At 37.7% G+C, this 15,205-nt stretch overlaps 1 protein-coding gene across 2 annotated transcripts; it reads right to left on the bottom strand.

The window, feature by feature from the left end:
* Positions 1–6,652: 6,652 nt before the first annotated feature.
* On the bottom strand, positions 6,653–14,731 carry LOC118812948 (tumor necrosis factor receptor superfamily member 14-like). 2 transcript variants are annotated; one of them, XM_036578053.1, is made up of 6 exons: positions 14,682–14,731; positions 11,406–11,554; positions 10,204–10,275; positions 9,921–10,076; positions 9,353–9,437; positions 6,653–8,826 (listed from the first exon to the last, which is right to left on the bottom strand). In XM_036578053.1, the coding sequence occupies exons 2-6, from the start codon at positions 11,518–11,520 to the stop codon at positions 8,691–8,693; spliced, it is 564 nt and encodes a 187-aa protein (XP_036433946.1). In that variant the 5' UTR covers positions 11,521–11,554; positions 14,682–14,731; the 3' UTR covers positions 6,653–8,690. The 2 variants fall into 2 exon arrangements, with proteins under 2 accessions (XP_036433946.1, XP_036433947.1); XM_036578054.1 differs by having other exon boundaries at positions 11,472–11,554.
* Positions 14,732–15,205: the final 474 nt, after the last annotated feature.

Below are 15,205 nucleotides of genomic sequence, written 5' to 3'. Positions count from 1 at the left end.
CGTTCAAACTGCTAATTAAAGCAAATGTTTATGTGCACACAACATTCCTATTGAGGTGCAACTCTCATGCCAACCATCATGCAAGCACCTTTGGGTGGCACTATTGTACTTGGAATTAAGACCAGTTTGTGTGAACAATAACATTTGTTTTGCACTCTCTATGCTTCTACGGAGAGATGAGAAGAACCCGAGTTTTGAGGTAGTTTAAAGTAAAAAGGCTCACTTGGCAGCCAGCTGTATCATGCCATCTGATAGACAATAAACGATACAGCACCACCTCCAGTGGTTGGTTCAGCTAACTGAGTGTGTAGCTAAGCTGCTTTGCACCAAACCAGTACCTTTTGGCAAACATCAGGGTAGTCCATCAAAACCACAAAATTAAACTAATATTAGTTTCATGCAAATTGGTGCTTATAATACATTTCTGTGCTGAAATATGTCAATATATATGTTTTGTCAGTGAGTTCAGCATCTGCTTGAAGATAATATGACATCCCTCATCTCTTACAGCTGACTTTTAGCACAGCAAATGCTACATTTAAAATATGGTATCATATTTATTGTGATGGTACTATGTAAAGCACCAGCAATACCTGTTCAACTCAAAACCATGAAGAGGCTAGTAAATAATGCCAAAACTGCAGAAGTTACATTTTAGGAAATAATATTCTGCATGGTGTACTTACAGTAAAATTTGTGATGTATTTGATTTTAAAAATTAAAGTACGCACAAGTTTTCTAAACTGCTTATCCTTCTGGGTCACGGGGGGTGCTGAAACCTCTCCCAGTGGCGGAAGGCAGGATACACCCTGGACAGGTCGCCAGTCCATCGCAGGGCAAAAAATTCAGGTAATGGGTGTTTTATACTGCATACTTTACCAAGAAATACTGTATACTGCATATGTTACCAGTAAATACTGTCTACTGCATACTTGTATGTACTGTACACTTTATTAATACATATTTTATACTGCATACGTTACCAGTATATACTATTTACAACTTATTTTATCAGTGTCTACTCTATACTGTGTTCATTACTAATATACTGTACCGGGTTCAGGGAGGACACTGGAGGCAGGGTTCAGGGTTCCAGCAGCCAACTTTTTTTTCCACCCCAACGAACACAACAAACGAAACTGAAACAAAACCAAATCAAACCTAAGCTGGCCACTTTTCTCTCTTGCTGCTGCTGCTGCTGCTGCTGCTGCTGCTGAAAAGACGTCATCTTGATGGCAGGATATGTCTCTCTAAAATCCCTCTGTGTCAGTGATACCTTTACATATATGCAAGTCACCCACACCATGGGCACTGATGTACCCCCACACCATGACAGATGCTGGCTTTTCTGCAGATTCCCTGAATCTTTTCACAACACCATATACGGTAGATTGTGAAAGACATAAAAACTTGCATTGAGAAATGTTCCTTTTGAACTGAAATTAAAAAGTGTGCATCACTATTAATCTCTTATTTATTTACAAAACAGGGACACAGTGTCACTGATGCAAAGCACCACTTTGAGTAGTTAAATGCCAGGTCCAGGAGGTGCCAAAAGAGCTGACTCATTCAAGAAAGATGAATCTTTATATTATCTGTCTCTGTACAGCAAGTAACTGCATACTTGATGAAGTTGGCTACCCTGCTTCACCATAAAGGATTTTTTATAAAGCAAGTATTACAACTAATTGTGACAAACCTGAATGTAAAAGAAAGAAATATTCTAGTGTTTTGTGCATGATTAGCAAAGAAGAGCTATAACCTTGTAGAGCCCATAAATGAAGTACAACTGTGTAACCTTACCTTTCTACAATACTGCAGCAACACACACAAATACAGTTAGCCTAAAAAAATCAATACTCTTTGATGATCGATTGGTAATTTAGGAATGATTAGAAACCCTCTCTAATTACAAACATTCCAGACTGTTTTAGGTTGAAGGTACAAAAACATCTGTACTTAGAATTCCAGCCTGATCCTTTTTGCATTTTGCATTATTTTGAAAAGGAGAAAATGCAAGAAATTGCACCAGAAATATAAATAGGTTATAGGTTAAAAAGTTCTTACTTTGGAAATCTCTCCTGAAAAATCCAGTGATGTGAATAAACCACAATTTAGTTTAGCTTAGATTTTCCCAAAAGCTTCAAAATGAAGTCCTGTTACCTATTTAAAAATAAAATGTCTGGTTATTGCACATTATAAACAGCTCCTGAATAAAACAGTAGAGCAGTGCAGTCTAGCACTGTACTCTCTGTACAATAGCTCTAATAGGTCATGCATTTTAAATCATACACAAGCACTGTTTACTGTATAGCTACAGCTGAGATAAAAAGTGCAGGATGACTATTAAATGATTGTCATGTATGTTCAAACGTGCAATGGCAGAGAAGAAACCAATTTTTCTTGGTTTCTTACAAAAAAAAGGACAAACTTTATTACTCTTTTTCACAGTGATAGTGAGTTTGACTTTTTTAGTAACAGCTGATAACACAGTGCAGGAAGGTGTACATGTGGAGTGGTTTCGAAGCTGCTGATAAAACATTATCAGATCAGGAACGACACTGACAAGTTTTTGATAAAAAACCAGAAAGTTAAGATTCCACGTCAACACACCTTCTCTTCAAACCATAGAACTGTAGACTACATTAAACAATGTCTCTAAAGTAAGCAAATAACATTGTCAGTATTGAAACAATAAAAGCAGTATTACCAACATGTATAGTATGTGTGTATATACTTATATAGTCTGTGTATGTGTATATAGTGTGTGCATATTGCATGGTGAGTATTGTTTTATTTGACTCCTTAATGTGCAATTTGACTGGGGTGCCCAAGCATTTGCATACAACTGTGTATAAATCCAGTACATGTTGTTCATGACTTGCAAGGCTGAATTCCTCATACTCCTCAGAGTAAACAGCCAAGGAAAATATCAATAACCTGCTGTCAGCTTTTAGTAGAACAATACAGTGGCTTCCTCCAGAAATGTAGGTTTGCGATCCTCTCCCTCTCAACTCCACCCTAAAGCAGTATCACCCCACAGCTACAAACATCTGACCACTCAGTCATTCTAAATGAAGCAGTATGCCTGCTTTATAAGCTGAATAATGGAAGGCTAATAAGCAGAACAACTTCTTAATGTAACAGCCCGTCTCAAGTGGAAAAACTGTAAAAACAGAGTGCAAATGAATTAGGATTGTTTTTAAAATATGAACTCAAATCACTTTAATAAATCCTCAGGGGGAAAAAACAAGAAAACATTTGAAAAGGAGCCGTTTAAATGATGGTGTGCTACAAGAAGCATGGATCAAATAAAAAAACAAACTATACTAAAAGGTATGTTTAAATCTTGTGGTACAGCTGTGAACTGCATGTGTTTGAGTTCAGAAAACAAGGACACCCAGTGTCATCAATGCAGAACACTACTCTGACTGATTATTGCACCCCCTTATGGAGAATCTTCAGCCTGCTAAACATAAGTTAACTGCATAAATGTGAGTGAGTTACAAGCCAGGGCCATCAGGTGCTTTGCCATTTAATCGCATGTCATTACATTACTGAATCCAGTAGCTAGTCTGTAATGTCTCAGTTTAGCCTATAAACTGCTGCTCAGTTAAGAACAGCAGGCAGGATAAAAGTCACTAGACATCAAGACCAGACATGTTTGCTTTAAGAAAAAGGTTTATAAATGACAGCACAGCTGCACTTTTCATGAGTAAATTGTGCCCTGCACCATGCAAACCATCTGATTCTGTTCGTGCTTTGCTGGACAGCTTCAATTCATGAATTGTTAGAGTTGAGATTGTACCAGTTAATGTCATGTCATGCCAATAGAAAGCACCATGGAGGAATGCTACTGCGGTTCAACTCCAGAAAAGAATGTAGGAAAGTTGAATGATGGTGTAAAACCAAGCTTAAGATTCACAAAGAAATCTTCAAAGATAGGCTACATAATTACAACACAGTTAACAATAACAATAACAAAATACTCTTTGCCATGGTTGACAAAGTCACCTGCATATATGGCTCCTAAATTAGTGTTAACTGAGAGATGTAATGAGTGCATAATATGTAATAATGCATAGTTTTCTAACACTAAAATCCATAATATCAGACAAGCTATTAGTACATCTATATCCACCAATCCATCCACCTGTGTCCTGTCCATCACCATGTCAAGATGTCATGGTGCTATTAATAATTTAGTGCTATTAATGATGATATTTTAATCAATACAGTGAGTCATCTGAAATTATCCACTTGCAGTCAACTTTCACCCAATAGCAGCGGACATACTTCAGATAGTAAACACCGCACTCATTTTGAGTGTTTTTCCCAACACGTTAAAAAGTGCAGTTGTGAAGCAACTCTTTTAAGTAATTACAAACCGATTTCAAATCTACCTTTCATTGGAAAAATCATTGAGAAAACCATCTTCAAGCAACTTACTGGCTTCTTGTCATTAAATAGCTGTCTAGACAAATTTCAGTCAGGATTCTGACCTAATCATAGGACTGAGACTGCTCTAATTAAGGTTGTTAATGACATTTGTTTAAATACAGACAAAAAGAGGTTGATATGACCACAATTACGTATTTAACCTGTACTCACTGTACTGCACACGAAACTCACTGCTATCTGAATTCCTCTGTTTCTTATCTACGTATGGGAGCTTTGCCCTTATGAGTACAGATTTAGACACTGCAGTTTTGAACTGTTTTACTTTTGTTTTTACCATACCACAGCTCCCAATAAATCCTGTGAGCATCAGCTTTTGGCCTACCAGGTGCACGCTTGGGACAACATTCTCAATCTTTCTTGGCCTGGGAACACCCGCAAAAATAGTTCAAACACATTTTGTCCATAAAACAGAGTGCAACTTGGTAGGCTTTAATTCTCCCTAGGATTAAAAAGACTAATTCTGTGGCCTAGATTCTGAACGATAGCTAGCTAGCTACTTCGTTTAAACATAGAGGATTCATGAAGCAAGAGCCGCCATATAAAAATATCTCTGGAAACATGGTCATGTGGTTTTCGGTGAGAGAAAGAAGGGATTTATTCCCCCTTTTATACAGATAACAGAGACTTGAATCTCGTTCATAACAGTGGAAAATGTTTCCAATTTCACTAAGTTTTGAGGATTATTATTATTATTATTGTTATTATTATTATCATTATTATTATTATTATTCTCCTCCTCAAGTCCTGAATAGGTATGCTTTATCTAGGTTTACCATTTATATGATCTTTGGTTCATCCTAAAAAAAGCATTTTACGTCTAAATGTATATCGTATGTCTGTGACCACAGATATACACACATAGATGCTGTGATGTCTCCTGTTCTTACAGTGATGGTAAGACGTCTGCCATAATGGAACAGTCAAAATCTGCTTGTAAAAAAATACACATGTATTAAGATATGAATAGTTCTCATGATTCATGAAGTTCTCTTGCTTAGAAGTGACAAAGTAAAGTAAAGTAAAGATGTATTTACATTTACATTTATGTATTTATCTAAGGCTTAAGGTAGTGGTGGAATCCCTTTTGAGAAAAGAGACAGCAGATCAAATACATCACAATCAACATGTTAATGATCTAGATAAAAAAAAAATTATTTACTTATAATAACATTTAAAAAGAATAACCATTAAGACGTCTGTCTGCACTGTAGTGTTTCTTTGTGCACAATACAATTAATAAGTAACTGACTAAGTAGCTCACATGAAATTCTGTTATTGATTTAAATACGTGAATTACAAATTACAAAATTACAAAAATACAAACGTAAGGACGTAAGCCCAATGACAGAGCTCAATCTTGTAAAAAAAAAGATTAAAAATGTAAAAAAAATGATCACACAGCATGTCAGACTTTTTTTGGCTTCTTTATTCTTTATACAACTGACAATCTGCTTGCACATATGTACATATGGATTGCTGGTATTCTCTAAGTTACTTGTATTGATGTGTCATAATGAGAGTGTGCAATTAAACCAACTACATGGCCATGATCTATACATAAACATTGCAAAAACATCAGTTGCTCTTGTTCTTACTATTATATAATTCTGTCCAACTTTCTGAGGATCTGTATTCTTTAAATAGTCTAATTTTGGACAGTAAACTCTGGCTTTGTAATTTTACTGAATGCAGTCAGGCAATGCTGGATGACAACACTGTTGACATGTCTGGCTGAACCCAATGTGGCATCTCTGGTTGTATATCCAGGGTTGGGATGTAACGGAATACAAGTATTTGAAATATGTATACAGGATAAAAAAAATTAAGTTGCATTTTGTAGCATTTTTGGAGAATACTTTTAGAATACTTTTTGACTAAATAAAACATCATACAACATTCAAAAGAAATACATTAATGCTATTTGATGTAAAACTATTTTAAAATCAGTGCACAGCATGACAAAAACATGCTCATTAACAAACTCAATAAAAAACACTGAAATCTCTGCTTTAACTTGAGTAGACTGATAAATCAATGTGATGATCAGTTATTAATCTAGGTGTTACTGAGCTCTGCTAAAGCCTGAGTGGATGGATACATCAATGTGATGATCAGTTATTAATCTCAGTGTTACTGAGCTCTGCTAAAGCCTGAGTAGACAATACATCAATGTGATGAGTCAGTTATTAATCTCAGGCATACTGAGCTCTGCTAAAGCCGGAGTAGACTGATAAATCAATGTGATGATCAGTTATTAATCTCAGTGTTACTCAGCTCTGCTAAAGCCACTTGATCCCAACCCTCTATATATCTATGTGCGTGATGCCTACTTATATCTAACTAGGGTTGCCAGTTATCCGTTTTTTGACCAGAGAGTCAGATTTTGAGCTCTGTTGTCCAGTAGTGCTGTGTCCAATTGAGTCTCACTCTAACAGTCAGTTTGGTTAGCCAACTCAGCATCTTAATATACAAAGGAATGAATGAAAGAATTAACAACATCATGAAATTGAATCATCCCTCTTACAAAAACCTCTTATTCTACCAATCACCACTATTTGGCTAACTGTTACCACTTAGCAACAACCTCCTATAATACCATGGCAACTGCCTAGCAACACCACAGCAACTACTGAATTACCAGACTAACTAGCTAACAGCCACCTAAACCCCTATAGCTACAACCTAGTAACACCCTAGCCATCACCTTGGATACTATAGCAACTGCTTAGCAACACCCTTACAACCACCTAATATATCATAGCAGCCAACTAGCTTAACACCCTAGTAACTAATATCGTAACAATTAAATAGCAACACATTAGCAAATCTAGATTAATATAGCTATATTGAAACTAGAATAACAGAATAAGATAACTGCTTGAAACAGCAACCACCTAGCAATCCCCAAACAACCACCAGAGATTTCATAACTACCACTTAGCTATACCCTAGAAAAAAAACTACCAGTTACCGCAGCAACTGCCTAGCAATTCTATAGCAACTGCTGAATTAACATACCAACCAGCAAACAACCACCTAAACCCCTGTAGCTACTACCTAGAACCCCCTAGCCACCACCATAGATACTAGAGCAACTGCTCAGCAACACCCTAACAACCACCTAATATATCACTACAGCCTCCTACTTACACCATAGCAAAAACTTACTATTTACCTAATGACAGCCTATGAACACCTGAGTGAGAACGTAGAATAAACCTAGTAACTAAATAGCAGGACCTTAGCAACTACACAGAATAATATATCCACAACCTGGCAATATTGTAACAACCACCTGCTACACCACATTAACTGCTTAGCAACACCCTAAGAACCACTTAATATATCACTGCAGCCTCCTAGCTATACCCTAGCAAACAACTTACCAGTTACCTAAAGACAGCTTTTGAACACCTGAATGAGAATCTAGAATACACCTAGTAACTAAAGAGCAACGCTTTAGCAACTACACAGAATAATATATCCACAACCTGGCAATATTGTAACAACCACCTGCCACACAACATTAACTGCCTAAAATACCATAGCAACCACCTAAAATATCATACCAATCACCTAGCTGTACTCTAGCAAAAAACTTACCAATTATGAAAGATCCCCTACGATATCACAACAACCACCGAGCAACACCCTAGAAACTGCATGGAACACCATAGCAACCACCTAGCAACTGCTTAGCAATAATAGGTGAAAACCTCAAACAATCACATCCAACTGTAACCATATGGCATAATCCAAGCAACCAGAAGAGATATAGTAGCACCTAAGATACCCCAGCAACCACCTAGCAGTTAACCTTGAAAGTTTAAGTTGGCCTTGTCAAACTGTCCTCTTCAAATTATCGTAATATGTTAAAGGTAAGAATGGGCCTCATTTGCCAATAGTTTGCTTAGTTTTTTTCTTCAATTTGTTCTTGAGAAACGTCCTAAGAAAAGTCTAAGTCAGATTTTTGACGTGTTCTTCAACCGCAGAACTGTTCACACTTTTGTGCTCTTGAGAGTGTGTTGATTCTGTTTATACCTATGAACAAATCCCAAATAAAAAAATATTGGTGAATGTCAAAATCTTCATGAAAACTATGTTGAGGTAAGAAGAATTTCTTCTTAAGAACGGTTGGTGAATGAACTCCAATGTTAGCAACTCTGCTCCTTCTCCTAGAATCATTATATCCATCTGGCACTCAGAAGAAGGTGCACGAGTCAGTACCCCTAACAGTCAATATAGCTGTTTTCCTCATGCCGTTGGACAGACTTATATGCCATTTTGAAATACACTGCCACTGCAGCTACTACAACTAATCCAACAATAAGGAGAACTATAGGTGTAAATCCCAGATCTTCATACCTGTCAGAGTGAGACAGAATGGATAATGAAATTACATAATTTTCTTAGTTTAGTTTACCAGAAATATTGTTGGTATGATCTATGGAAACTGTTGAATGTCTAACATTCTTTACGCTAACTCCTACTTGCTCTGGTAGAGCAAGTATTACAGTTTCCCTTATAGCTAAAGTCAATTGTTTCTTTTCGCAAGCTGCATCTCTGATCAACCAATTTTATCTTTAACTCTTCCAATCTGGGGCAATTATTACTATGTGCATGTTATAATAGCAAGCATGGTACATTGTCTATTTGTCATTTATTTAATTTATTACACTACATTAGTCACTGTAGCATATTCTCCTATATGATATCCTGTAAGGTTTGTAAATATGGTTTCTTGTTTGTTAAAATTATTCCGCAGCTTTATTTATTTGGTGTGATTAGTGATCTCACAGTTGTAACAAATTTGGAAACATTTCTGCTGAGCACATTAATTAGTCACTGAACAGAATAATTATTCAGTAACATTTGTAAAGTTAACACTTACTCCTGTGGTTGACAAACTTGAAGGGAGCCATCTGAGTAGGTACCATCTAGACATTCAGCACATTCAGTATTTTTAAAGGCTGTTCCTGCAAACATACAAGTTATGTTAAGTCACACTGAATAACATGATTGCCTTAAAGACCTAGTCATTTAAAAAGTGCAAAAAGGTGTTGCTGGAAAAGTTTGCATTGTGTGTGTGTGTGTGTGTGTGTGTGTGTGTGTGTGTATGTGTGTGTATGTAAGAAAGTGCTCATTTTAGCTGCTGCTTTACATTTAAAATTTGTTTTGTATTGTATGAGGTTTTTATAGAATTTGTTTTGAACTCTTTCTACTGGTTGGGGAGTTTTACGGCTTTGTCATGATAGCTGAGTTTAAATGGGCCACAAGCTGAGAGACTTTTCACTGCAGTAGCATAATTTCCTTCCTGCCAACTGGAGAACTGTATTTGTGTGTTTTGTTTGCTGCTTGAATTTTTGTGGTGATTGTAAAGTGTTCTTGGGTTTGATAAAGAAGCTACATAAATTGAAGTAATTAATATTATATAGATTATATAGATATATTACACTAACCTATATGCTTTATATATTGTCCAGGGCTGCAGTTTGTATGCTCTACAGCTTGTATACAGCTGCCTCTTTGTTGATCAGTACAGTAATATCCATCTATTGGCTCACAGACTGTATCTGATGACCATGTGCAGGCAGTCTTTACTCTTAATCCTTGAGCTGTAAGAAACAAAATAGCATCCAAACCATGTCAAAGTAATAAACATATTATACATCTTTAACTAATGTTTTACACAAGGCACAATGAATTCTACATAAAAACACACAAAAAACAGAACACACTTACCAGGATCACATACTGTACACTGTATGCAAATGGTGCTCATGTCATTAGTGCAGCTTTTATAGACGTAAGTCCCTAAGAAAAAAAAAAGGCTACATATGAGCTGACAAATTATTTATTTGTATTTTTCATTTCATAATACACCAAATGTTTTCATTCGGTGACAGGTCTGGAACGCAGGCAGGTACCCAGACTCTTTTAATATGGAGCAATACTGTTGTAATACATGCAGAATGTGGTTTGGCATTGTCTTTCTGAAATAAGCAAGGCCTTCACTGAAAAAGACGAGAGAAGATCTGGATGGCAGCATATGTTGCCAAAACATGTATATATTAATTAATGGTGCCTTCAGAGATGTACATGTCACCCCTGCCATGTGTACTAATGCACCCCTATACCATCATGAAAACTGGCTTTTGAACTGTGCACTGATAATAGTGGTCTTTAGCCTGGATTTCCAAAAAGAATTTCAAATGTTGATTCATCAGACCTCAGAAAACTTTTCCACTACCCCTCAGTCCATTTTAAAGGAGCTCGGGCCCAGAGATGGTGGCGACATTCCTGGATCCTGTTTATATGCGGTTTCCTCTTTGTGTTTTAAAGTGTTAAGTTGTATTTGTGGATGCAGTTATGAACTGTGTTTACAGACAGTGGTTTTCAGAAGTGTTTCTGAGTCAGTGCAGAGATATCCACTATAGAATCATGTCTGTTTTTAATGCAGTACTGTCTCAGGGCGCAAAGATCACAGACAGCAAATACTGGTTTTTGGCCTTGTCCCTTGTCCACAGACATTTTTCCAGATTCTCTGAATCTTTTAGTGTTATTATGTACCATATGTGATCAAAAGAAGAAGTTCTTTGCTATTTTTCATTGAGAAACATTATTCTTAAATTGTTGCACTTGAGCATTTGCTTGTGCAGTCTTCCACAGACTTGTGAACCCCTCCTCATCTTTACTTCTAAAAGACAAAGCCTCTTTTTATACCAAATCAAGTTACTGACCTGTTGCCAATTAAACACCAGGTGGTTTTTTAGCATTACATTAGCGTTGCCCACGTCCCAACTTTTTTGGAACGTGTTACTGGCATCAAATTCAAAATGCACACAAACCTCCTTTGTGATGACATATTTTGATTTTTCCCTTGTCAGTACAGATTTAGACATTGCTGTTTTGAACACTAAATGGAAGCCCCAGCTTTTGCTTACCAAATGCACACATGGGACAACATTTCCCATTTATCTCATACTGTGCCCATTCACATAAGCAAGTACCCCGTTCAATGAGGATGAGCAAAGCTCCCAGTATAAGGTTGATCTTCATCTTTGGGAACGTCCTCTAGTCCTTGGGGGTAAAACTGGAAAGAAAGGGCAAATATTTTAGAATGGCTGGGATCAATGTCAGAAATATAATAGCACATACAGTTTTATGAATTATATTCTGGTATATTTGAAAGTTAACTACAATTTATGAAATCATACAAATAACTTAAATAATTAATCTTCTGCAAACTTAAATTCTGAATGTTAATGCAAAGTACAAGAAATTCAACATCCTACTTTTATCACTAACAGCATCCAAATTTGACAGCATTTTGATTCTGTGGTCCAGAACAGGTATTGAATAAAAGAAGTAAAGATGTATTGCATAATGTAGTCAAAAATAATGGTGTTGAAACTACAAACTGTCAGGGCTTTAAAACTCTATGCCCTGATCACTCTGGTGACCTCAAAACAATAGTCTAGCAAAAACTGAATTATAAAGGCAATGTGGGATAGGCTATGTAGCATGTACATTAACTAGCTGACTGACCAACTAACCACTGAAAGAACCTTCACTGAGAGTGTGGACTAGCAAGGGAGATAAAAAATAATGTTATTGATAGCTTTGAAATAATTAATTTTTATATATCTGTTCAGTATTTTGAAAGAAATACTGGTACTACACAAATCATACTGTGGCCTAGGTGTGTTAGCTTTCCTGCAAAGTTGCCCAGCAACTCTGTCATCACACGCCCTCACATTCATGGTCACGGTATGGTTAAACTGAAAAGGAAATGTTACTGCTTATCTATAGCCATCCTGTCACCATGGGGACACATTGCATCACCAAGTCTACAAGAAGTTATCTTGAAGTTCCATCTTTAAAGGGAAGGTGCATGCATGCTTCCTGCCTGCTAATCTCTTGCCATGGCCAACCACTGCCTTGTTGCCTTGTGGGTAAGTCTATTAAGACACAGGCCAGGGGATCACACCCTGAGAGAAAAGTAACGTGTTGGCAGCAAACTTTAGGCAGGTCTCTGATAGACTGGAGCCCTGGCAACCTCCTGCAGCCATGATGGGGGCCGGCTATCCTGGGTTTCCCACTTGTCACCAGGATTGACCTCATTATGGCGACGATAGCGCTACTGGGGACTGTGCACCCCCGTAGCACTCTCAAAACCTTATTGTGTAGGTCTCCACTTCTGACCACAGTGTAAAACACCTGGCCTTGCATTGGGTTGAAGTCGTAGCAATGATGTGTCTGGTGATGGGAGCAGGGAAGAATGCCCTGGGAGCCCCCTAGTCAGAACTCTGCATGTCAGTGGCATGGAGTATATGGTCACTAGCAGCTGGGGTTGAGTGGCAGCTGCTTTCAACAAAATGCTGTATGACTGAGCAGCTCTACTTAGGGACTGCACTACTCACCCCAACAGGGGAAGGGCACAAAAAGGTGGCCTACTCAACCATCTCCTAGTTAGGTTACCACACCTACTGGAAATTCTATTTTGCAGTCAAAATAAGAAAATTATCTTTTTTAAAATGGCAACATGGAATGCCAGGAATCTCCTGGATAATGAAGGACTGCACAGATTGCTGAGGAGCTGAGGTGCTACAATGTGGACATCACTGCTCTTTACAAGACAAGGCTCCTAGGCAAAGGCTCTCTGAAAGAGTTGGGAAGAGGGTATACTTCTGGAATGGCTACTCCCCTGGTGGCCAACATCAGTGTGGTGTGGGACTAGCAATTAAGAACAGCCGTCTGCCCAGCCTCATTGAAATGGTAGTTGGAATAAGTAAGAAGCTGATGACCCTCCGTAGTGCCCAAGGAAGGGCATGCTGTGCAACTCTGCTAAGTGCATGTGCACCAACACTGCCTTCAGACAACATTGTGAAGGACGGCTTCTACAAGCTACTAGACGATGCCCTTCAATGTATACACAGGAAAGACTTAGGTCTTGAGGATCTTTCCTCTGGGTGATGCTACGGTGGCAAGAAACAGCGATAAATGGAGTGGAGTAATGGATAGACATGGTGTTAGGCAGGCAAATGCAAATGGTTTGAAGCTACTAACACTGCGCAGAGCAGCATGAACTCACCTTTACAAACACAACATTTCAGCAAAAGACCAAATATAAAACATCTTGGATGCACCCATGATCCAAACACTGGCACTTGATTGATTACATTGTAACAAGACGTGTTGACACTAGTGATGTCTTGTTGACCATGAGAGGTGCAGAATGCTAAACGGTTCACCTCCTGATCATGACCAAGCTTCATCATCCAAATGCCACCTTGGCAGCATCCTAGGAGATCTATTATGAAGCAGCTGAATTGTGCTAAGTCAAAGTAAGCTCCATCAAGAAACATGTTCTGTCTTTCTGTAGGTATGGAGTCATCAGAGATGGGGTCATTCTGTACTCTTATAATACCATGGATCAGAAATGGACCTCTATAACCTCGATGCTACACAAAGCTGCAGTGGACTCTATAGGCTATAAAGCCAGAAAACATAAGGACTTCTGGAAACTATGTGTAGAGCACACAGGGCTACTCTCAACTGCCCTGCATCCGCCATCCTCCGTAAGCAGTGGCAAAAAACACAAATCGCTTACAGCCCTGAGACTGTACCAATCTATAATTTGTGTATTTGAATAACATATTTGAACTATCTAAGAGAGAGGAGGTAGCATTGCCTGATTTTAATATCTCTGCTTGATCTGTATCTGCTGTAAGTGTATGGATATAGTACGTAAGTTACACTAGATCCTTGCTTAATACAAACATACAAAGAGACAAACCTAATGCATGTCAGCTTGACCAAATAGGTTTTTTTGGATAAATTTTCCACCTATTGCTGATGAGCTGAGCGTTTCAGTTTGTCAGTCTTCTTTCTACTGCTCTGCTGCTTAAATTTTAAAATAATTAAATGAATTAAATAAAAGATTACCAAGAATTTATTATTAAAATTGTACATAAAAATAATAATGAGGAAACAACACATCGTATATCTTATAAGGCAAATCAGGACAACCAATTACATTGGTTACATTACTATTAAAACGTTAGTAATAAATAATAAATAAAAAATAAAATAAAATAAAAAAATTAGTAATAAAAATACATAAATAAAACAACTGAATAGGGTACGAACGAAAAGATAAAATAGAAAACAATACAAAAACAACATTAGTAATGCTAAAATAATAAATAAATACATACATCATCTAAACCGCTTATCCTTCTGGGTCACGGTGGGGTGCTGGAGCCTATCCCAGATGTCATTGGGCGGAAGGCAGGATACACCCTGGACAGGTCGCCAGTCTATCGCAGGGCAGACAGACAGACATACACATTCACTCAGACACACTCTCACACCTAGGGGCAATTTACCATGTCCAACTGGCCTGACTGCATGTTTTTGGACTGTGGGAGAAAACTGGAGTACCCGGAGGAAACCCACACAGACACGGGGAGAACATGCAAACTCCACACAGAAATGACCCTGGTCGTCCAACTGGGAATCGAACCCAGGCCATTCTCGCTGTGAGGCAACAGCGCTACCCACTGCGCCACCGTGCCGCCCAATAAATAAATAACTAGAACAAAAGACAATAAAATAATAATAATACAACCAAGAAATCAACTGAAAAAACTAAAATAGATCAAATAAAATTACAGAGAGCATCCCTTTAGTGACTTAATCAAAATTAGAAGTTCCAGAAAACAGCATGAATTTAATTTTC

Source organism: Colossoma macropomum, unplaced genomic scaffold (assembly GCF_904425465.1).
Source record: "Colossoma macropomum unplaced genomic scaffold, Colossoma_macropomum, whole genome shotgun sequence".
NCBI classification, from domain to species: Eukaryota; Metazoa; Chordata; class Actinopteri; order Characiformes; family Serrasalmidae; genus Colossoma; species Colossoma macropomum.
The sequence above is the reverse complement of the archived record's forward strand: the minus strand, read 5'-3'. Positions and strand labels throughout refer to the sequence as shown.

Bases quoted from the DNA above. Each gene is read 5' to 3' on its own strand.
- LOC118812948 (XM_036578053.1), bottom strand. From the start codon at position 11,520: ATGAAGATCAACCTTATACTGGGAGCTTTGCTCATCCTCATTGAACGG. The intron at 10,077-10,203 runs GTAAGTGTGTTC...TGTTTCTTACAG, and splicing joins GTGTACAGTATGTGATCCTG to CTCAAGGATTAAGAGTAAAG. The intron at 8,827-9,352 runs GTAAGTGTTAAC...TCACTCTGACAG, and splicing joins CAAGTTTGTCAACCACAGGA to GTATGAAGATCTGGGATTTA.